The sequence below is a fragment of the Solanum verrucosum genome, unplaced genomic scaffold, assembly GCF_900185275.1.
Source record: "Solanum verrucosum unplaced genomic scaffold, falcon-dt-bn FXZP01000261.1, whole genome shotgun sequence".
In the NCBI taxonomy this organism is placed as follows: Eukaryota; Viridiplantae; Streptophyta; class Magnoliopsida; order Solanales; family Solanaceae; genus Solanum; species Solanum verrucosum.
In genome coordinates this window covers 4,362,291-4,386,547 of record NW_026019969.1, presented here as the reverse complement: position 1 = coordinate 4,386,547, position 24,257 = coordinate 4,362,291, and the positions used below count along the sequence as shown (strand labels likewise).

Sequence of the window (24,257 nt, the reverse complement as noted above, 5' to 3'; positions counted from 1 at the left end):
AGTAAATAAATTGTTTGCTAGAAATAGCGGTCACAATTTTGCAACATGGCACTATGAACGTTATCTTACTAGTATCTATTATTTCTGGTTCTTACTCTCTTCCCTGTCACATTTACAAAGCTAACTTATTCTCCACACTTTCTGCTAAATTTTGTAAAATGTATTCTCTTTGAGTCTAAGCTCATCACATTTCAGGTACTTGTTAACTCTTAATTTACTACCATTTTGATTGAATTGCATACTAATAATATTTGGGTTCTTTTTAATCTTTATTCAACACCCTTTTGACTTAATTGCCCACTTTTTTTGTTTATTTGCTTTAAGGTGAAGAATTATGTTGTTTTGACATGATAGGTATACTTGAATTACATCAGTTAGGGCAGTTTTCTTTTTTTTTTTTGGAGGGTGGGGGGTCCATGATCAATATTTTTGCAGTTGAAGGAAAAACGCATTTGCATGTTCTATGTGTTGCATGAAATTCTGTTGATGAGTGTTAGAGTGGGTCAAAGTCCCATATTGGTTGGGGAATGGACTGATGGTCTGTATATATGGATTTGGACAACCATTCCCTCGTGAGCTACCTTTTAGGGTTGAGTTAGGTCCAGATGTCATATCTTTACATGGTATCGGAGCCAGGTCCATCCCCGTTTGGGCCTGAGGTGAAGAAGGTGTAAGAGTGGTCCAAAGTCCCACATTGATTGGGGAATGAATTGGTGGTCTGCTTATATGGACTTTGACAATCCTCTCCTCAACTAGCTTTTGGGGTTGAATTAGGCCTAGTATCTTTCTTTTTTTTTTTAGTTGTGGGTTGATGATATGTCAGTTGTATTGTGATTCTGTGTGATAATCCTTTAGTTATTAGTCTCTGCTTTGCTGTTTTCTACTTGCTAGAGGTTAATGATTTAGTTGAAAAACTTTAATTTTGGGTGTTTTGATGTTAGTAGGTTGTGTTTTAGTACTTTCACAGAAATGGAAAACCAAAGGAGATCACTTGATGTCTTTGACCCGGCATTGACTCATGATGGTGCAAACCTGGCTAGTAGTAGTAGAAATGAGGGTATTGATGTGCAAGAACTTTCGATGAAAGGGGCGGAATCTGGAAGTAGGACAGGAACAGACAAGCTAATGAACAAGTGGATGGCTTTTGACCCCAAAGGAAATGACCAGAAGAAAGGAGAAGATAAAGGCAATGCAGATAGTCAGATCCCAAGTGAAACCAGCATATCAGAGAGGGCTGCAGAGTGGGGATTGACTGTGAGGACAGATGTTGGAGAAGGTAGCTTTCATGCAATTAGCAGAAGTGGACAAAATTCATTTGCAGATGGAGAAAGAAGCAAGAATTCAATTGGATCAACAAGGACATCTGAGGAGTCGTATCAAGGAGCTGAATTCCCTAGAGTTTCTCAGGATCTGAAGGATGCCTTGGCGACACTGCAACAGACATTTGTCGTATCTGATGCCACAAAACCAGAATGCCCTATTGTTTATGCTAGTAGTGGCTTCTTTAGTATGACTGGTTATTCTTCAAAAGAAATTGTTGGAAGGAATTGGTGAGAATTTTTCGCTTATCCCTAGTGTTTTTGCTTGTCTTCCCGTGAATTTTGGCAATTTATTGTAGTATATCTAGGCACCGTGAGTAGATTAGTGATAAGACTCATATATCGATCCTTTATTTTGTTCAATCCTTATGTAGCTTATGAGGTATAAGAATGGAATGTCCAAGGTAAACGTTCATGTCTGGACCTCTTTGATCAATGAGTTAGAAATTTGAACTGTACAGTTCATAAAAATGGTTCTTGTTGTACTGATTTGCATGTATCTTGGCGCAAACTTTGTTCTTCTGTTTACAATATCTTACCATCCTCAAAAGAAAGAAGTCCTTATGGTTGATCAGTAACTCAAGGCTCCTGTCATTTAATATAGGAAGTAGCTGGAGATCAGTTTCAAACATTGCATAGGAACCTTTTGCTAAGAGCGGAATTAGAGGTTTCAATTAACAGACTGTTATTTGCTGCATGAAGTTTAAATTTTTTGTCTCAAGTTTGCCCTTGTAGCTTGAGAACAATTTTTCAAGTGCTGAAAGGAAACAATAGTGCCGAGCAATTAGTTTGTTGTTGCTTCTTTTTTTCTTTATTATTTTTATATTCTTTTGATCCTGACATCGTTCGGCCGAGGGTCTATCAAAAACAACCTCTCAACCTTCTTAAGGTAGGGGTAAGAGCTGTGTACACTCTACCTACCCAGACCATACTTGTGGGATTACACTAGGTTTATTGTTGTTCTTCTGATCCTGACAGTGCAAGAGAGTTTATGTTTTACTTTCAGCAGTATTCCGTAATTTGTACTAATTTGATGATATGGATGCTGGGAAAAGGAGTTGAACATGACCTTGAATTGTTTGATGCAGTCGCTTTCTACAGGGGAAAGATACAGACCAGAAAGAAGTAGCAAAAATCCGAGAAGCTGTGAAAACAGGGAAAAGCTACTGTGGGAGGCTCTTAAACTACAAGAAGAATGGCACCCCTTTTTGGAACCTGTTAACTGTCACCCCTATAAAAGATGACAGCGGAAAGACGATCAAGTTTATAGGGTAAAGTTGCTTATGTCCCTATTGTTGTTAAAGCAAATGCTTGGGTGACTATCTCAGCTTGAATTCAGTCTAAATGTTTTCTCATCCTTTATTTGGCCCATTATTTTAAGAATTTTCTACTTCAGAATTTTCTTCTTGAGTAATGTATGGTGCCTCATTAGAGAACTTGTTTAAGTTGTTCAACTTGAAATCTAACACGAAAAACTTGACATATCTGATATTGCTTCAGTTTCAAGTTGTAATCTATGAGAAGCATTGCCATCTAATTCAGATAATTCCTTTATGACAGAATGCAGGTCGAAGTCAGCAAATACACAGAAGGCGTTAATGAGAAAGCATTGCGACCAAATGGTTTACCCAAGTCTTTAATCAGATATGATGGTAAGTAGAAGTGATTGAGTCTGCCTCTGATAGCATTGTTCCTTCATTTTGAAATCCTTCTCGTTCATTTCTCAGCTCGTCAGAAGGAAAAGGCTTTAGGTTCCATTACAGAAGTGGTACAAACCGTGAAAGGTCCACGCTCTCATATAAAGTCTGGTCAGGATGCTAGTTCCGGAACTGATAAAGAGAAGCCACAAGTAGATTTTATGCTTCCTAAAGCGGCTGATACTGAAAGCAATATGAGTACACCTGGACGATATACACCTCAGTGGGACACAAGGAGTGATGTGTCTCAAGAGTTTGGTAAAAAGTCCAGAAAATCTTCACGACTTTCCTTAAAGGGGTGAGTGAGTCTATTGACTTCAACTTTTTCACTCTAACTTCAGTCCGCACGTTTTTTCGTTATTTAAGTTTTCCTTATAAGACGCCTGTGTTCTGGAAATGTAAGCAGGATTTTGTAAGCTGAAAAGCTTATTAGCAGAATTAAGCTTCTTACCTACTTGTAGAATTCAGTCATGGTATTACCTCATGCAGGTCTAAAGGAAGGTCCTCAAGCATCTCTTTTCCGCTAGAAATTGAACAGAATGTTGGTCCTGAAATAATAATGACAGAAGAAGTAGAACGTACTGACAGTTGGGAGCGTGCTGAAAGAGAAAGGGACATACGTCAAGGAATTGACCTCGCAACGACTTTGGAGCGTATTGAAAAGAATTTTGTGATTACAGATCCCAGACTTCCTGATAATCCAATTGTAAGATCAAGAAAAAGCTAGTTTGTGCTAAATTCAGATTGTTGCACATTACATTTGACTTTTCCCTTTTAGAATATCAATGAGCTTATATGAAGATGCCCATACCTCCATTTCTCCTACCCGTTGTCCTCCCTGTTTGGCTTATATACATTAGCTCAGAAGCTATTGGAATAACAGTAGCCAAATTAATAACTTAAAAGCAAACTTAAATGTGAGATATACTGCTAGAGGACATTTAACATTCTCTCATCATATTCATTGCTGGGTAACAAGGCCTCAGCTTTTGCCACTTGAGCAAGGCCTCCTAAACTTTCATATTTGATTTGACTGACAGAGATATTGCAACAATAAGGAGAACAAATATAGATGATTATTTGTGCAATCAAGAAAACCTAGTGTAATCATTCGAGAATTTACATAGACCATCATTTGCTGCAAATGGCCCTAGGTTGGTTTCATCCCATATTTATTATAATATCTATTTCATATTAGAAACTTAATAGTTTTAAAGAACCCTCAAACTGTCTTAAAGGACAAATTATTTGGTACTGGAACAAAGTGTGCATTAGTATCTGACCTAACTAGTTTGAGAAAGGATTAGTTGATTGATTATATATATATATATATATATATATATATATATATGTATGTTTCATAATTAAGTCAAATTGGTAAATTTTATCTTAGATTACTTTTGTTCTGGAAACTGAAAGTAGGATTGTTTTTTTTTCTTCAGATATTTGCTTCAGATAGCTTTCTTGAACTGACGGAGTTCACACGTGAAGAGATCTTAGGAAGAAACTGCCGGTATGAGTTGAATATTGTTTTATATATTGCATTGCAATAGTTTTTGGAGTTCCTTTTATCATGGTCTTTTTTAAAGTTGGATAACTGTAATTAAAACATATGGAGTATTGAGACATCTCTTCAGTTTGATTGAAGAAGGTAGATATTTGGACTTGGAGCATAAGGCTCAAACCTACTCTTATAATAATTGCAGAAATTAGAAAAATAAAACACTCATTGCCTGTACGATCTACGTAGAGACTTAAATAGTTGTAGTCTATTGGAGGGCAAGCTTATGCCACTTGCCGGAGCACAGTTTTTCTTATTTTTTCCTTCTCTCCAGTGAGTGCTCTGGAGGCACCATGCCTCTTTTTGATAATCATTTCAGAGGCATCGTGCCACTTACCAATGATCATTGCAGCGATTCTGTGCCTCTTTTGTGGCCTTTAGGCCACACCATGTCTCTTTCTGGTGACTATTTGGCGACATTGTTCCCCGTAGCCTGTAGGAGACTATCTGGCGACACCATCAGCATTTTGCCTTTTTCTAACTGATCATTCCGTGGCACTACCCCTCTTTCTGCTGACTGTCCGATGGCGTCATGCCTTTTTTGTAGTCGAGTCCAATATCATTGTGCCTCTTTTCAGTGACCATATACATTACAGCCTGCAAGCCATTGTTTTAGCAAACCAATTGGTGAGTTTCCAGTGACCATAACTTCTCCTGCATGATTCCTTTGATCAAGAATTTTCCAGCAAGATTCCGATGATTAGAACTTCTCTGTCTATTATCTGGAAAGATTTTCCAGCAACTGCTACCACTTCCGCAGCTATATACTTTTCTTTATTTGAAACAAAAAAAAAAACTCAAGCTGCTTTCTCTACTTCGAATTTGTGGAGGTTTATTGGAATGTTAAGTGTTAGTGTTAGATTGTTACTGGAATATTGGAATAGTTAAGTTCTAAGGTTTTGTTTAATGTCCCACGTTTGGACGAATATCATAAATGTCTTGTGTTAATACCTATAAATAGATGTGTCTTGTATCCCTTGCATTGTCAAATCTTTAAGAAATCTCTTCCTTTGGTTTTTTCTGAGGCTAGTAAGTATATAGCTGGCTATCTACGCAAAGAAACAACGAAGCCTGATAATTGGCTGTTTTATGGCTTTGCTCTTTGATTTTCTCCCACCATGTGTAGTTGATCTTATAAGATTTCCTATTCTTCAGATTTCTTCAGGGACCTGAAACAGATCAAGCAACAGTTCAAAAGATCCGAGATGCCATAAAAGAACAAAAAGAAGTTACTGTGCAATTAATTAATTATACAAAGAGCGGTAATCAAGTTCACTTTGTTATTTTCAGAAATGAAATGCATTTTGTCTATTAGCTAGAATTTACTTCACATAAATAAATATTTTCAGGGAAGAAGTTCTGGAATTTATTTCACTTGCAACCTATGCGTGATCAGAAGGTGATCTTTACGTCTACTTTCCTTCAACATGTTGTAAGAAACTGAGAATTATCTTTTATTTGACTGATGTCTGCACTTTACATTTGCAGGGAGAACTACAATATTTCATCGGCGTTCAGTTAGATGGAAGTGATCATATGGAACCACTAAGAAACCGCCTCTCAGAACAAACTGAACAACAAAGTGCTAAGTTGGTAAATTTTCTGTCACTTCTCTTTGTGGAAGCTGTACCAGTGATGTTATGGTCAACAACTAATAATTAGCATATGTTCTATCTTTTCTTTATTTATTTTCTGTATTGTGATAGCCATCCATTTCTAGTCAATGTAGTAATGAATAAAAAAATTGACCCAGTTTGTCAATATTTGTAAAGGGAATTGTGGAAATGAGAACACAAGTCTTTTGACCTGACAAAATTGCAGATTATTTTATTTTTCTTTCCTTTAATGAAATTGAAATATACAAATGCATCCTCTCAAAGAATGGTAAAACTAAACATTATCACCTAATTAAATGCTAGAACTTTTAGAAGCATGCATATGTAAACAAAGCATAAACACTTGACTTTTTCTTTTCTTTCCATCAAGACAAAATGAACTTGGATGTTCGATTGTGTCACATACTCCTCCATCACACAAATTTAAGGTTGCCTGTATGAATCCTTTGAACAGGGATGTTTCAATTACAATTTTAGTTTCGCCTCTTGATCAGAAATGCATCCAATGCAATTTTAACATGCTTGGTTTAGTGTTCTGTAAATACTCTTTTCATCCTGATTGAAGTGATCTACTTTCTTGAGTCTTGTCTTAAGTCACTCCACTTTTCCCAAATGACCTTGTGTAATTCTCTTTTCAAAAGAATCATGCCCAAAACTTGACCTGAGTGTCGATAACATAACACGGGTGTCCAACATTGCGAAACACGACAACATGGATCAATGGGTCTTAGCAATGATACCATGTGAAGATATGACCCTTGAAACTAACTCAACCCCAAAAGCTAGCTCAGAAGGGGATAATTACTGAAATCCATATAACGAGACCACAACTGATTCCCTTAACCAATGTGGGACTTGATTGGACGAAGGGGTAACTTAATAATATCCAAATAGTAACTAGGGCTTGTCAAATTATTTTGTATCTCTAATTGGAATATACAGATCTTTTCAGTTACGGTTAGTAATCAACAGACATATCTTGCAGGTCAAAGCCACTGCAACAAATGTAGATGAAGCAGTTCGAGAACTTCCTGATGCCAACTCGGTAAGGTATTCCTTTCTCTCTGAATTGGATCCATATAATCTTTGTCATGGGATTTTTTGTCTGGTCCTGATTATTATGCATAATTATCTTTATCATGGTTAGTGCTATGTTAAAATGTTCATGCCTTTACAATGGACAACAGAAGTTATATCAAAACTATCTTTTTAATATTTTATCGAGACCATTGTCAAAAGTTTTTAAGATAATAAAGCTGACACGAACCCTTTTATACTTTCAGAGACCTGAAGATTTGTGGGCTTTGCATTCTCTACCTGTCTATCCGCGGCCTCATAAGAGACACAGTGCTTTATGGACCGCAATACATAAGGTACACAATCTCTTGTGTTGACCCTTAAATATCTACATTTTTTCCTTTGACTTGGGAGAACTTCTGATATTTCTTTGTTGATGGTTAAAGACTATGGCTCATAAGATATGCATATTGAGTACTAGATCAAGTAGGAGACATTTTGTACCCAGTAATGTTTATATACCCCTGTGTCTGTAAATGTTGAGACACTTGAAACAAGGATGTCTCCTGCTTTTATGCTATTATTAAGTATGAGGTTCTACCTATTAAAGCATGTAAGACAGAAGAGACACAGGTACTCAACAGTTAAAACTATCCTTTTAGTATTTAGTTTATACTTTCTACTCTTCTTTTCGACATATATTAACTGTTATTCTCGTTACGTTTTGCATTCCTTCTCTCTGTCTCTCACTCAACTGTTAACCTTGCAGGTCACAGCAAATGGTGAAAGATTAGGGCTCAATAACTTTAAACCAGTTCGACCTTTGGGTTGTGGAGATACTGGAAGGTATGCCAATCATTTCTTGTTATTTGTTCGCATATTCTCCAGCTACCTTTGCGATAGTCTTATGACATCCTACTGCTTTTTCGAGAATAAATTGTAGAAATATTATTGTGAGGACTTATATCTTTACTGTAAGGATGACATTCTTGAAGGAGCTCACCACAAGAAGGACAAACAAAGACGACCAGGAAGACTCTAAATACCATCTGAACAACTAGCCAATCGATGGTTAAGAATTATAAGGGATCAATTCATAGAAAGATAAAAAAGGATCACTTAAAATATCATAGTCCTTCTGAATATTTTCTTAGCTGAAAGGCTCTTTAGTTTCCATTTCTACAAATCATATAGTAAGTTTATTTGTTAGTGCTTGCAGAACTTTTAGTAGGCTACTATTAATATCGCACCTTCCACTTACCTTGATGGTGCACCTCTTGTTTCACGATTTGTAATGCTGTTTTGTTACTTTATAAAAATGTTTCGCATGATATCCAAGTCATAAGAGATCTCAAAGCAGTGAAAATTTCCATATGTAAAAGATATTTTTTTTGTCTGAGAGGGTTTATTCTGTTCTTTGCAGTGTCCATTTGGTGGAACTGAAAGGTACAGGAGATCTTTTTGCTATGAAGGCGATGGACAAATCCATAATGCTCAACCGTAATAAGGTCTGGATGCCCGAAATTTTTTACTTCATCAGTATGTTGAGCATATAGTATTTCCTAGAAAAAATTGATTTAGATACCATGATGTTTCGTTCCAATCCTTGATGACCTTTGGATTTACATTCCAAATCCATGACATCACATTCCCCTTCCTACATCAGGATATTCGCTCCTACTAAAATAAAGGGGCGTAAATGATGAGACTAAAAAACCAATTTAAGGTGGCATATCTTCTTTTATTCCTTATATGAAGAAAAATTCATGTTGAATAATGTACAGGTACATCGAGCATGTGTTGAAAGGGAAATCATAGCTCTTTTAGATCATCCTCTCCTTCCAACACTATATTCATCATTCCAGGTAACTGTCTAACTAAGACCATTATCCTGGTGCAGGTTTTATTTAAGATTATCTGTAAATATGCATGTAAGTCTTGTAGTAAGGCCACAGTGAAAACACTGAAATATACTCGTATGTTCAAAAATACAACCCCACTAACTAAGTCCTTTTTCACAATATATTCAGCACATATAAGATTTAGATATTATTATGTTTCAAGCTAGGTCAATCAATTGAATATATCTTTTTTCTTTCTTTTTTATTGGGAATTTTTGCATCAGTAAACTGTCTACTTGCAGTAACACGGCCTTTTTCTCTTAATGAGTTTCAGGTTTTCTTTCAAAGCTCATATTTGGTTAAAGATGACACTGTGTAACATTTACATTCGCCAAAAACTTTGTAGAGCCTGCTGAAAACACTTTCCTGTATTGCCTTTGAGTTTCTGAAAAATACATTATTTTGCGTTGTTTGAAGAGTGTTATACTGATTTATATGAATTAAGAACTGAAATGTTCAGACAAGCTAATATGCACATTTTTTTTATCAGACAGAAACACATGTTTGCCTAATAACAGACTTCTGTCCTGGAGGAGAATTATTTGCTTTGCTTGACAGACAGCCTATGAAAATATTTAAAGAGGAATCTGCAAGGTACTTCTCTTTTAATTGCACTTACTCCACACTTCGGTAGATTAAGCTATGTAACATCTTACACGGTTAAAGATGTATTTTAATTCAGTGTTATGACACAAAGCTTCTTCGTATTCATTTGTCTTTTATTAAGTAATGTTTGTAGTTATTTCCGGTTGTTTATTTCCTCATTCTCCTAGAATAGAAGCACTCGTGAGAGAAGGTCGTCACTTATGAGTGTTTTTTTTTTATTTGAGTTTTTATTTTTGTAGGAACATTGCTATGCTTGAAAAACGAAAGAGAATCTTAGATATGTTTAAGCAGTTATTTAAGGGCTATAAATTATACACATTAGATGTCTGTGTAGATTTTGTACAATTTTTTTCAGATACATATGCAATCATGTTTATCAACTAATGTATTACCAACAATTTTTTCCAGGTTTTATGCAGCAGAGGTCCTAATTAGCTTGGAGTATCTCCATTGTTTGGGTATTCCACTCTTCAATTTTTTTGTTGAGGTCTATCATGTCGAAGTACTCAAATTAGATCAGTGATGATTTTCAAAATGCTTGAAAAAATTTGACATAGGAAAGACTGGTAAAGAACAGCAGGTAGAAGAACGGAGCTTTGTGAAAGTAAAAAAGGTAGCACAAGTAAAGTCCTTAGTATAGAAAGAAATAATCATACTTAGTAACCTCTATTCGTACTACCACAAAATCAAGAATATTTATTAATGTTTCTATCAGGCAAAAGATAGAGGGGTTCATCAAGGGAGACATAGTACTAGGAGTTTCCATTTCTATCTTCATAATATGATTTATGTTCTTTTGTTTTGTCTATTCTGATGTCACAGGAATAATATACCGGGATCTGAAACCAGAAAATATCCTACTTCAGGCTGATGGGCATGTCGTACTAACAGACTTTGATCTTTCTTTCAAGACATCTTGTAAACCTCAAGTATGCTTCAGTTTCGACAGTTCTCTTTAATATTCATCAATTTGATTAAGCAAACTGTTGTTTTTGATATCGTATAATATTTCTTTCAGGTGCTTTCTGTTTAATCTTTGACATCCGATTGTTATTACATATTCATAATATTAAAGTGACAATTTTTTTCCAGGTTATAAAACATCCTCCCTCAAAGAGAAGGTCTAGGAGTACTCCACCACCAACATTTGTTGCAGAACCAGTTTCGCAGTCAAATTCATTTGTCGGTACTGAAGAATACATAGCGCCGGTATGTAACTATTGCAGAAGTTGACTTTTGTGCGATATATACTCCATCCTTGTTACAAATTAAAATGCATTCTGTTGTTCCATGTCTGGAGTAAAACAATATGGATTGCGTCTTTTGGAAAGATAAACACAACTTGATGAAGAATTATGTACCAGCAGTTATCTTTTCTGTTTAAATCACATATACCAATTTCAAATCAGTGGCGGATTCAGAAATTTTATTCCATGGGTGCTCAATTATTTTTAATTTGAGAATTGCTATATAAAGTGGGTGCTTAGTTAATAAATTTGAATGAATTATTAGATATTACAAACAAATATTAGTGTTTATTGCAAAAAGCAATGGGTGCTTAAGCACCCATAATCCATAACATACATCCGCCACTGTTTCAAATCCTATTAATGAAACCTACGAATCACAAATTCTACTAATGAAACTGCTCAGAAATTTACTATACTATAGAATTGCTTCATTGTTCCTAATTCTTGAATATATTTCCCTTCATGATATGTTGACACTGAATAGTTTCTTTGTTTGCTTTTGTGAAATAAAATATCATCTATCATCGAGAGAAAATTAATTGTTTGATGTAATTCTAAATGACTTGATCTCAGGAAATCATCACAGGAGCTGGCCACAGTAGTGCGATCGATTGGTGGGCTTTAGGTGTGCATGCAACAAATTCATGACTTTTAGTTCAGTGCATTATGTTAATTAGTGCACTCGTATTATTGTGATACTATTATAATATGCATTATATTATTTTGCTTCATGCACTTCTATAAACTCTTCTGTTTGGAATGCAGGAATCTTGCTTTATGAGATGCTCTATGGGCGTACACCATTTAGAGGAAAGAACAGGCAGAAGACATTTTCCAACATCCTAAACAAGGACCTCACTTTCCCTAGTAGCATTCCGGTATAGTCATTTTGTTTTGATATTATTAAGACGGTCTTATCTCTTTCTCTACTTTTTATGAGCTAAACAAGTCCATATTAAGTGAATTGTTTTTTATTGCGGGGGGAATTAAAGGAAACTCTAATCTTGTTTCTAGTCTGAAACAAATGAAATCATCTATGTATCTACGTGTTGCAGGTAAGCCTTGCAGCTAGACAGGTGATCCATTCATTGCTAAATAGAGATCCTGCCAGCCGTTTAGGATCAAATGGTGGTGCAAGTGAGATCAAAGAGCATCCTTTCTTCCGTGGAATAGCTTGGCCTCTAATTCGGTGCATGGTATTAAATTCTTCTTACCTGCTTCCAAAAGATTGTAAATTTCAGTTGAATTCGAGCTTTTCACCAAGCCATTACACATGATCAGAACTTTCTGTTTCCTAACAATGTCATTTGTTGCATATATGTTGCTTGGCTACAGACTCCACCACCACTAGACGCACCGCTTCAGTTAATTGGAAAGGAATCAGGCAACAAGGAAATCGACTGGAATGATGACGGAGTACTTGCTCATCCATTGGACTTATTCTAGAGGTTTGCATCCAACATTAACTAGACAGACACCATAACTCTGTTTTCATAGCTTTGTCTTTCATCTTATTGACATCAACATCAAAATGTTGACAGCCTAAATTTGCCTTCCCACAACGTAATCTTCCCTTCTTGTCGATTGTCCTGTGCGTTCTAATTTCTTAACACTCTCTGTTTCAAATCACTCATTTGGCACAAACCTCCCCTCATGAGCTAGCTTTTGGTGTTGAGTTAGGCCCAAGTGTTATATCTTCACAGTTTTGACGTATGATCTTGATGTTCAAATCATTCATCATCCAAAATATGAAGTTAAAAACACTATGAGCAGAATTCACACCAATGCACGTATTCTCAAGAGCAAATGACTCTTTTTCTTAGGCTGCATGCATTAAGGAATCAATTTCCGCGCCTTTGTGTAATTTTTTTCCACACATGTAAATTGCAGGTTTTTTTCAATCAACCATAAAGGACATGTATCTGGAACTAATTATGTGCAGTACTAAAGGAGGGACGGGACGATCTTTGTGATGAAGAAATTTCATATATATTGTATAGAAGCTTGTGTTTAGCCCCTCTTTTTCGATATTTTTGCTTTCTTTTTGGCTTTAAGGACCTTGTTCTTGTTTAAGTTTGGATCCAAGGAAGGCGATTTACGTACATAGAATTTGTAGAATGGTGTGAGTAATAGGAAAATCTTCCTTCAAAAATTAAGAATCTGTATTTGTAGGTTTTGTTGGTAATTAAATAAACTTGTCTACTACTCTTGTATCATATCATATGATAAAGATCTATTTGAGGCAAATCAATGTACACTTCATAAATTTAATATTCTAGCTCCGTCACCTCTAACATCTATATGCATACCAACTTAATAATGAGAGCATGTCTAATTTATCGACTTAGTTTATCATATAATTTATACATTTTAAAGATAAATTAAAAAATAACCATATTAAGATGTGTTATTTATTATTACTACTTTATTAATCTCTCCAACGGAAAGAAATTTGATGTATATGATAAGAAAAAACATAACAAGAACAACTGTGGGATTAATTAAAAGTATATGATATATATATATATGGACTTACCTATAAAATAAATCAAAAATTATTTATGAAGTAAAAAAGCGAAAGTTAGCAACTAACAAATTAATAAGGGAAACGGATTTGAAAAATACTCCAATTTTGGTTGAAATTGTTGTTACGATACTAAACTTTATGGAGGATTTTTTACCCCTGCACTATTTAGTAGTGTATTTTAAAGGTATATATGTTCCCACGTGGATACATTATTATTTATAATGATGCAATATTTATGATGTCCACGTGGGCATATATATATACCTTTAAAATACACTATTAAATAGTGCAGGGGGTAAAAGGTCCTTTCCAAAATTCGATATTGTTACAACAATTTCGATCAAAGTTCGGATATATTTCAGAACATTTTCCAAATTAATAACACTATTGAAGAAATAGAAGAATAAAAATAAAATGTTCGTATTTGTGACTTCTTTATTGATATATAGAAATTAGAACTCAAAAGGAAAACTAAAAAAATGTACGTTTATGACAAATTCGTTCCTAGAAGATTCTCTACTTATATTTTAAATAACTTTAAAATTATAATTTAGAATAATTTTTTTTGTTAATGGTAATCAAGACTCAAAAATCAGTATACATACTCAAAAATAAAAGAGAGTGAAATTCAATAATACACTTAATTAAGCAGTGCACGTAATATTAAACTACAAATTAGAGTTTATAACAAATTTATATAAAGAAAAACTACTTCATTTATACTTTGAATTAACTTAATTACAATTTAACATAAAATAAAAATAAAATCCGGTTAAATAATTTTGATACTTGATGTATAAGTTAAGTCGCAAAAGTTTCCATATTTTAGTTCAATAACGGAGTAATTTATTTTTTGTAGCTCAAGAACTTCCATATATAGTAAATTCCTATTCTCATTCAATTTTTGGCAAAGATTAATATTTCAAAGTTATTTTTGGAAACTTACACACACCTATTCCCATATAAAATAGGAGAAACTTAGGTTAATTTTAGTATATAATAATGAGATCTTATTATTAGTTTCTTTATTAAGTACTACTTTTCAATAATTAAAGTTCAATTAATGTTCTAAGAATATGACGGTATACGACACGAAGAAGAGGAAGTATGATAATAATGATCTCACCATTGATGTGAACACGTTGGAGAAAGACAATAAGGTTCTTCGGGCCGCGCTGTTGAAAAAACGCTACGCCAATGTCATCTTCAAGTCCCAGCAACAAGTTCTTGGCGAAGCGTTTGACGAGAAAGAGATGAAGAAGAAGGCGGAATCATGGGAGAAGCAAGTGCAAGAAAAGAAATCCAACTCGAAGTGGGAAAGAGATAGAAAAAAAGCACGGATGGCCATTGAAAGCATCAAAAGAACCGTTAATTTTGATGATGCTCTTCAAGCCGAAAGAGATTTGTTAGTCATTATCGGTGCTACTAGTTAGTAAAAGAGTTCACATATTTTCGGTAGAATTGCTTCTTGGTTTCTAGTCTCGATTAGCAAATTAATAGTATTTTCTATTAGTTGGTGATTATGTATGAAAAGTCACTACTAAAAAAATTGTAGAATGAACGAATGGTCTGAATAATACAAAAACCTTCAATTCGTTAGAAAATTAAGAATCAGTGATTTTAGATTTGTTGGTAAATAAATTCGTATACTCTTGTATCATAGGATAAATATTTATTTTAGGCAAAACCAATAATTAAGCTTCTATCTTGTACACTAATAATCATATTTATTGTACTCTAAGCAGCTTTAACCAATTATTATTATTATGCAATGCTTTCGATAAATAAAACTGAGCTAGCACTGTATTGAGTATATATATTGCGGCGTTTTTTGGATTCCACGGAATTCACTAGCTTAGTGTATTGTGTTAAGAGATTTCACTTATTAATATGTACAAATATTTTACCAACAAAAACGTTTTTAGGTATTATTAATTCGATTCATAGATTTTCAATCTTTAATTACTTTGAACCAATAACCAACCTAGTAAGATATTTTTTTTATCAATTTTCAATTTATCAGATTTGGTCCTTTAACATTTTGATTTTCGATTTAACCAATAAGAAAATGTTCATAATACAAATATATTACTTCTCCAACATTTTGGTGTGATAAGACATTAATGTTACTTAGGAAGTCAAGATAGTACCAATAATTTATTTTTTCAGTGTCCATTTCCCAGACATGTGATGGAACAGACTAGCACATTGTCAAAACACATCTAATAAAACTAAGATGAGTACATCAAACAGTGGATCCTATGAATCATATCAACAAAGTTGATACATGCACAGTGCTGCATCGTAGAGCCAGAGATGAATAATAGAGCAGAACAATTGATATCCAGGGTAGCAGGAAGAGATTCATAAACAAGATTCAAGATAGAACTTGTAGTTTAGTGTAGTAATAATCTGAATAACTGCGGAATTCGGTGCCATAAAAAATCAACTCAACAAAATATCTAACAAAAATGTCTGATAAAGCATTACCAAGGCAAACATAAAGGTACTTGTGTCAAACTAATATCTTTAACATTGTGAAGCATGTTGAACCAAATACAAAACTTGGCAGAGAATCTCACTAATCAAATTGCAGTGTATATTATCACAGCAAGCTCCTAGTTCAATCTCTGGGCAGCTTCCTTGGCAAGAACTCTCTCCTTGGCCTTGGTTCTGGCCTGTGACTTAGAGCCCATGATACCACCACCCCACTTCTTCCTGTTCTCTTCATACTTGTCATTGAAGTTAGCCTGAAAAAGTTAACAAGTATCAAAAGCTATTCTAGAAGATCTACAGCAAAACGCAAACCAAACTAGCCTTGAATAGAGCTATACCTTAATGGCCTCCAAAATTCTGCTGAACTCCATTTTGTCCTCATTCTTCACGGTTGTCAAACACAAGGCTGAAGCAGTTTTCTGATGCACAATCTGTGCACAGTCATCAATATCAGTACCTAATCTGTTGAGAAGCATTGAGAATACAAACTAGGTACTACTACTTACCGATCCTAAACGAGCTTTGCCCTTCACAATGCAGTAAGGAATTTCCATCTTTCTGCATAGCGCAGGAAGCCAGACAACCAACTCTATTGGGTCCACATCATGAGCAATCACTACCAACTGAGCTTTGTTCTAAAACGACATCAATTGGAAAAAGTTACTAGAAAGATGGAAACAAATGTGCTTGGCAAAGTATAAGACAATTTGCAAGACCAAAACAAACCTGCTCAATAAGGTAAGTGATGTGCTTAAGCCCATACTTCACAATAATAGGTTTCTTTGTTTCAGGAGTTTTTCCTTCTGCTTCAGCTTGAGCCCTTTTGACAAGACGCTCCTTCTTTGCAGCTTTGTCCTCAGGCCTGTACTTAAGAAGCATCTTGAAAAGGTTTGTAGCTGCAAGTTCAAAGGGCAAAGAATTTGAATACGTATTAGTGAAACAAAACACCTCATGCAAGTAAAACAATACAAAAGATAAGTTTAGAGCTGTTATACATTACAACCAAATTTGGTCTACTAGAGGAGTCAAAAGACATAAAAGTTATACACAGCAGCCACATGATAGTTTCATCAAAACATAATAGTCGTATTGCTAAACTAATTCTAGTTCTCCAAAATACGAAGCTTCCCTCATGAATTCTAAAAGGAACAATAATAACTCAGTCAGCCAAATGGTTAATGGAACTATGATATAAGCCAGCAACAGTTTCAGATGAGTGAGACCAGAGATGTTATTCATATTGCTTAACCAGCAAAAGCCGGAGTGTTTGCAAACATTAACAAAATTGAAATCATAAGAATTCACAAGCCAAGCACAACAACCACCCATTCAATTGCCATCAATTACACAGTGAGGCATAGTTCATATTAGTTCAAACGTATATGGATACACACACAGTTTCTAGTACAACACATTATAGGAAGTAGCTGGACTAAATCAAAATCGACTGTAATGACTATATAGAGGCCAGAGATTTAGCTGCAAATACAGTGGATCGGACATAGAGTATTGATTGTCTAATTGTTCGACAAATTTAGAGCAACTAATTAACCAAAAAGGCAACAGGATATTAAGTTAATAATAGTATACTGACCGAGGTTCTTGTCAAGGGTTTTGGTGAACTGGTTAAGAGCAGGAGGGACCTTCAATCGCATCTTCAGAATCCTCTTCTTCCTTTGGAGGGTAACATTCCGAGGCCATCTTACATTCCTTGTTACATCCTTCTTCGGCGGCAGCGCCCCGCCGATACCGAACTGCTTTGGCCGCTTCTCGAACAGTGGATTCACCACTTTCGCCTTCTCCGGCTTCTTCTTTGCTGCTACTGCAACACCCTTCTTTGGAGCCTACAGAAAAAAACGAACAAACGTCAATACAAATTCCAAAAATGAATACTGAAGAGAAAATGTAACCATGGCAAGAGCATACCATTTTTTTCTCAAGATCTGATGAACAAACCCTAAGGGAGAAGAACACTCTGTTATACAGAAACTGATGATAAATGATAATGAGTTTTTAGGGTTTATGATGTGTTCGACGCTTCTTAACTGGGCCTAACCCAACTATTGTGAATTTGGGCCCGGACGGAATTGACATATATATCTACTACGGATCGCAACATATAGCCCAACACTAATTAGCAATTAATAAACAAAAAATTTGACACATATTAGCGTAAAAGTAATATATTACTATTTAATAGAATTTTTTTCACCGTGTAATCAACTGGCAATAAATAAGGCAACGTGGGTAAACCTTTTCATCTATATTTTTTACTCTTGTATTAAAAAAAAATGGTGATTCGGTGTTCATAAAATTCCTCAATCGAAAATCAATACAATGTATTCAAAATACAATGGGTAATGCAGATCAATAGCGATCATCAAGATATCAATGTCATCTTTGATTGTTTTGATTCATCATAGGACAATGGGATAGTAAAAATAATTTTGTGGATCATTCCATGGAACGGGTGGTTATTATAACAAATATTCATTTCATTCAATTGATTTCAATTTTGTTAACTAATGAATCCCATTTTTTCCAATTATATAATTGTCGATTGTGTATAGGTTAAGTGTTGATCATTCATTCGATTAGTAGTTGTATACATTTAAATTTATGTTATCAATTACAATGTATACATATTCAAAATTGACTAGATATGTATATTCACGCTTAAAATTTGAATACACTAAATTGATTAGTTTTTGCATAAATATATGAACAATCATGTATACATAAAAGTATTAAGTATTCATTCAATTCGTAGTTATATACATTTAATTTATGGTATCAAGTGCAATATATATGTATATATGTATGCATTAAAATGTATGCATATTCGTGTATTCAATGTATACATATTTATGTAAATTGCAAGATTATTTTTTTCATCATATGTAATTTTCACCTTCTTCTTTTACATTATGTGAATTGCAAGATTTTTCTAAATTAAGCATAAAGGACATGTATCTCAAACTAATTATGTGCACTACTAAAAGAATTGGGACAATCTTTTTGTTAAGGGTGCACGAGAATCGAACAAAAAAAATGTTATTGATTTATTGCTATTACATTATTAAGTTAACATGTTTTTAATGATTTATAAAAAAAAATTATTGAATTATTGATTTAATTTTGATAAGATTTCTTACGGATCAATTTGGATTAACAGAAACTTTGAAGACCTAACATAAATTGGGCTAATTTTGTGGCAACAACTTTCTTTTAGCTATTCTTTTAATGAAAATGATACTCCATAATGACTTTTTTTTATCAAGTGCTTATGAACAAATTAAAACACGTTACGTTCCATATTAGTCACCCAAAAAAGGGAAAATAGAAAAGAAAAAATAAAAATAATTCAATGTAACCAATAATAAAAAACTGGAATCAAAGCAGATGAAATGTTCACTTAACTGATTTGTAGTGTTTGGGCATATAAATTAAAATTTAAAATTAAATTTATTTTTAAATATAAAATTACTTATTTATTTAAAAGTAACTAATAAAAACTAATACGAGGAACAATCAACAATGACCCAAAAATCTACCACTTCCTATGTCATATTTTATTTGTCCACTATTTTAAAAATATTTTTTTATTTTTAATAATTTACTTGAACATATTAAGATTAGACAATTATCTCTTTTCTATATTTTACCCTCTATGGTAATTACTAAGTCTACCCTCTATGATAATTACTAAGTCTCCAAATCTTTTTTAATACTTAATATAGAAAAGGCATGTTAAAGTAAAAATGAACGGGAAGGAATATATAACAACATAGTCTCAATAAGTTGTGCTCATTACAATTATTTTTTTCTACTTCCTCCGTTTCACAAAGAATGACCTAGTTTGACTTGACACGAAGTTTAAGAAAATAAAAAAGATTTTTGAATCTTGTGGTCCTAAATTAAAGTTATGTCAAATATACAAAATTTTCCTTTAATCTTGTGGCCTTAAACATGCCACATGGAAAGCTGAGATTAAAATGTTACCCAAAAAAAAAGGTCATTCTTTTTGAAACAGACTAAAAAAGAAAGGAGGTCATTCTTTTTTAAACGGAGGGAGTACAACATATCACGATCAATTTTTTTTTTCTTTTTGACAACAAAGCACACCATATATGTCATTGATGCTGTATTTTTTTTTAGTCTATGAAAGAGAGGTAAAATGATTGAAAAAGATGATTCGCTCGCATGTATTTAGCGACTGAAAATACTCCGTCATTTCATCATCATCAATTTCAGTTAAATCTGTCGGAATTTTACATTTACAATTTCTTCTGAAAAAGAAACCATTTTGAAACGATTGTTCATTCACCCGGGTTTTTAATCTGAGAGTTACGCTAGCTAAAGAAATAGAAAATATACTTACTCTATAACACTAAACAAGCTATTGACATATAAAATAGAGACAATATGGTATATGTTCCAGTCCCATGAGTCACTTTTAAAAGGTTGGATTAACCTTTTTCAGAAATATTTTTTTTAATATATATTGTAAATTTGAGTTTATTTTATACTTGTGTAGTGGATTCATGCCTAAAATTTTATTTTGTGTATTCCGACATTCTTTTGTAGGTTATAACACACTGCACTTTCTCAACCCAAGTCTATGTGATGATTTAGTATTACACTTATTAGGATTGATGTCATGTGTGAAGTAAAAATCCAGTGATTGAATATAGAGTTGATAATATAGATCAATTTATTGACGAGGGAGACAAAAATGCAATCAAAAGGACATGTAATGAGTCGTCAACTTAAAAGTTATATATCTATGGGTCAATAGAGATGCATGCTAAAATATTAAATCTATTTAAGTATATTACAACAGACGCACATGAGCTTAAATGTTATATATATATATTATGTGTAAATTTTATGTACCCATTGGTTTGTCTTGCTTTCCTTTCTAATCAATTTAAAGAAAAATGTTACTTTTTCTCTCTTGACAACTCAATTAATTCTAACTTTCCACATGATATGTTTAAGACCATAAGATTAATGAATATTTTGGTACATTCTACAAATCTTTAGTCTGAAACCATAAGATTAAAGGATATTTTGATGTATTTTACAAATCTTTAGTCTTAAACCAAAAGATTAAAGGATATTTTGATACATTTTACAAATCTTTAATCTAAAATCACTAAATCAAAAAAATTCTCTACTTTATTAAATTGCGTGCCAAATCAAAATCATACACATAAATTAAAAAAAGCACTAATAAGAATACATAATACAAGCAAAAACTACTAGCTAAAAAACTGCATCCACCATTTCAAGCAAAACCCACCATCCCACCCCAAACCAAAAGCAATTAAGTGATGATTTAAGAGTTAGGCATTACTTTTCTTCAAAAAAGTATCTAATTAAAGAAAACAAATAAATAGACATCAGAATCTTAAGTAACCATGGAATTAAGCAAGACAAGGATTCAAAGGAAATGCCACATTTCCTTTTGAGATAATTTCATAAATAGTAAAGAGATAAAATTTAATTAGCATTCTAAGCTACAATTTGCATAGTTACGCTCCATAGCTATAGTTTCTTTTGCTATGGATATTTCCATTTGTATATTTCGCTTGTCAATATATATATAAACTAAGTCAGTATATATAGTTGTGAACCAAACTGACTACGTAAGGGCCTATAGGGCTGGAAGGGGGTGAATGAGACTGATCCATTTCAGATTATTGGGTTGATTAAAATGTTGGAGAGTTTTATTTGGGATCTAGGACCAATTATCAATTGGTTAAATAGGTCTTGGGGTTACACAGAAATAGGGGTGGCAATTTCAGCCCATATTAATGAAATGAGTTCATTTTACCCATATCTAATGACTTGGATTACTCATATTTTAATTGGGTAAATATGGACTTCAAGCTATTTTAAGAGTCTCTACAAATATGGTCAAAATGGGTAAAATATGGATTGGGGTAGAATTTTTTTTTTAAAAAAAAACATAAAAAAGTGGGGTGGATGGTGCAGGTGGGGTAGGGAGGATGAATGTGGGGTGAGGTGGAGAGGGGAGGGTATGGGGGTGGAGGGGGATGAAAGCGGGGTGGGGGTCAGAAAAAATAAAATAAAATTAGGGTTGGGTGAATTGGAGGTAGGGGTGGAGGGAGTAGAATAAAAAGTTACTTTAAAAACTTAAAACATATAAATTCATTTGAAATATGGGTAAACTTATATCCAATCCGTCCATTAATTACCCGAATCATATTTACCCATATAGAATATGCGCGGATTGAATAATTACCCATTTTTGTTCAAATCATTTTAAATCCATCTAAATCCAACCAAATCCAACCATTTGCCATCCCTACACAGAAGAGGTTATGCAAATTATTTTGGTTATGAGTTATCTCTCATCTCCATTATCAATTCTTTTTGGTTTCCACCCGATATATCCCATCCCCTTCCGATTGCCTCTTCTTTGTATATTCTCCTTAGTTACTATTGCTATTACCTTGTTGTTTGAAATTCGAATTCTAAATTGTAATTTGAGTTCAGAGATTATAAATACATTCTGTGTTTGTGTAAAAATTGGTTTGTTACATATACAAATTTTGATTTTATATAAACAGGAATTGAATTATACAAATTCAAAACAAAATTTAAAAAACTATAGCCACAAATCATAAATATCCAAAACTATAACCACACATCATAAAATATCCAAAATTATAGCTAAATTAAATAATACACTATAAATATTTATCATTTCTCATAATTTTTCCTTTATTTGTTCCACTCAACTACAAAGTCAAAACTGTGATGACTTGAGATAAGGCCTTGATCTTGACTCTTTTTATTTTTCTGCTGCGAACTCTAAGAAAATATATACTAACCTTAAAAGATTTAAGGTAGCCAACAGTCTACACTCTACTGTCCAATTTACCAAGGTCTAATTATTTGGTAGTGTCTTCAATCTTCTAACTTTATTGAGTTAAGGGCCAAAAATAATAATAGCGAACGGGCGATGTTGAAGATAGAACATGGATGAATTTGCCAAAGTTGTTCAACAAGCTTTTATAGAAAATTGAAGTTGCAGTACTGCTTTGGTTACGCAATCTGCTTTACAAACTGTTCCTCTAGGTAAAAGAATAAATTAAATATGAAAGAAAATTATATTTTTTTATTCAGGAAAAGTTAACGTATTTATGATAATACTTTGATTTTCCTTTCAGAAAAAAATAAATTTCAAGTAAAGTAAAGTAAGAAAATCAAGGCAAAATTGTAACACTTTGTTGCCGCCCAATTTGATGCTATAAAAGCATGACAAAGGATTTTTAGGAGAGCACCAATTAACAATTAGAAGATGAAAGCGGATGCAATAGTCTGTAGATCTGTGGCAGCAGTTCTACAAAAATTTGTGGTGGTGGTGGTGGTGAATGCGGAGTTTAAAAGTAGAGGTGGATGCAGTTTTACAAAAATCTTAAAAGTTTGAACTCATGAAATCCGCTTCAGATTAAAAAGGAGTGAATTATTTCTTTGTATGTTTTGTACAGAGGCTATTCATGTTTTATAATAATATGTCTGTTCATAATTTTTCGTACCATGCGATTGGAGAAAATCGACTTTGATATTATTTTATGTCCACACTAATCGAAGAAGGAGACGGAGAAGAAATTTATTTTTGGGACCGTGAGGAGACGACGGAGCAATTGGTTATAGAAGTTTTGGCAGTAGCTCTAGTTAAGTTTCCCTTCATTCCATTTTATATGACATTATTTGATTTGATACAATAATTTTTAAAAAAAATATGTAGTCTAAAATTAACATCATTAGATAAACAGAAATTTAAAATTAAAATTATTTTTAGTTATAATAAAGTAATTAAAATGAAAAGAGCGTCACATAAAATGGAACGGGGAGAGTACGGAATTAAGCAAGAGAAAGAATCAAACGAACGACCTCATTTCTTTTGTTCCACTCAACTACAAAAGTAAAAATTGTGACGAACGTGCCTGAGTCTTACCTCTTTATATATTTCTGATGTGATAAGAGAATATTTATAAAAATTTAATAAGGGAGCACAAAGTCTACCCTAGGAAAATTTCTCCATCAAGTTTCCAAGCTCTAATTATTTGGTATAATAATATTCTAATCTTCATCCTGAGTAAACTTGTATAGAAATTTAATTTTGCAAGTTGCACTGACTAATTTGTTGCCTAAAATTTGATGCTATAAAAGCATGACAAATTAGGATTTTTAGCACAGCACCAATTAACAAGTTAATTTGAATTTTGAAG

The 24,257-nt window shown here is 33.4% G+C and overlaps 2 protein-coding genes across 2 annotated transcripts; one reads left to right on the top strand and one right to left on the bottom strand.

The window, feature by feature from the left end:
* Nucleotides 1–13,190, top strand: LOC125815885 (phototropin-2). The gene is made up of 24 exons (XM_049495453.1): nt 1–195; nt 945–1,550; nt 2,408–2,590; nt 2,880–2,971; nt 3,047–3,314; nt 3,506–3,722; nt 4,459–4,529; nt 5,733–5,839; nt 5,927–5,976; nt 6,066–6,170; nt 7,179–7,238; nt 7,477–7,566; nt 7,980–8,056; nt 8,634–8,718; nt 8,995–9,075; nt 9,602–9,705; nt 10,126–10,175; nt 10,540–10,646; nt 10,810–10,926; nt 11,541–11,592; nt 11,733–11,845; nt 12,023–12,163; nt 12,303–12,415; nt 12,881–13,190. The coding sequence occupies exons 2-23, from the start codon at nt 970–972 to the stop codon at nt 12,411–12,413; spliced, it is 2,862 nt and encodes a 953-aa protein (XP_049351410.1). The 5' UTR covers nt 1–195; nt 945–969; the 3' UTR covers nt 12,414–12,415; nt 12,881–13,190.
* Nucleotides 13,191–15,894: 2,704 nt separating this feature from the next.
* LOC125815904 (60S ribosomal protein L7a-2) lies at nt 15,895–17,987 on the bottom strand. The gene is made up of 6 exons (XM_049495477.1): nt 17,917–17,987; nt 17,585–17,834; nt 16,717–16,886; nt 16,497–16,625; nt 16,329–16,421; nt 15,895–16,244 (listed from the first exon to the last, which is right to left on the bottom strand). The coding sequence occupies exons 1-6, from the start codon at nt 17,917–17,919 to the stop codon at nt 16,113–16,115; spliced, it is 777 nt and encodes a 258-aa protein (XP_049351434.1). The 5' UTR covers nt 17,920–17,987; the 3' UTR covers nt 15,895–16,112.
* Nucleotides 17,988–24,257: the final 6,270 nt, after the last annotated feature.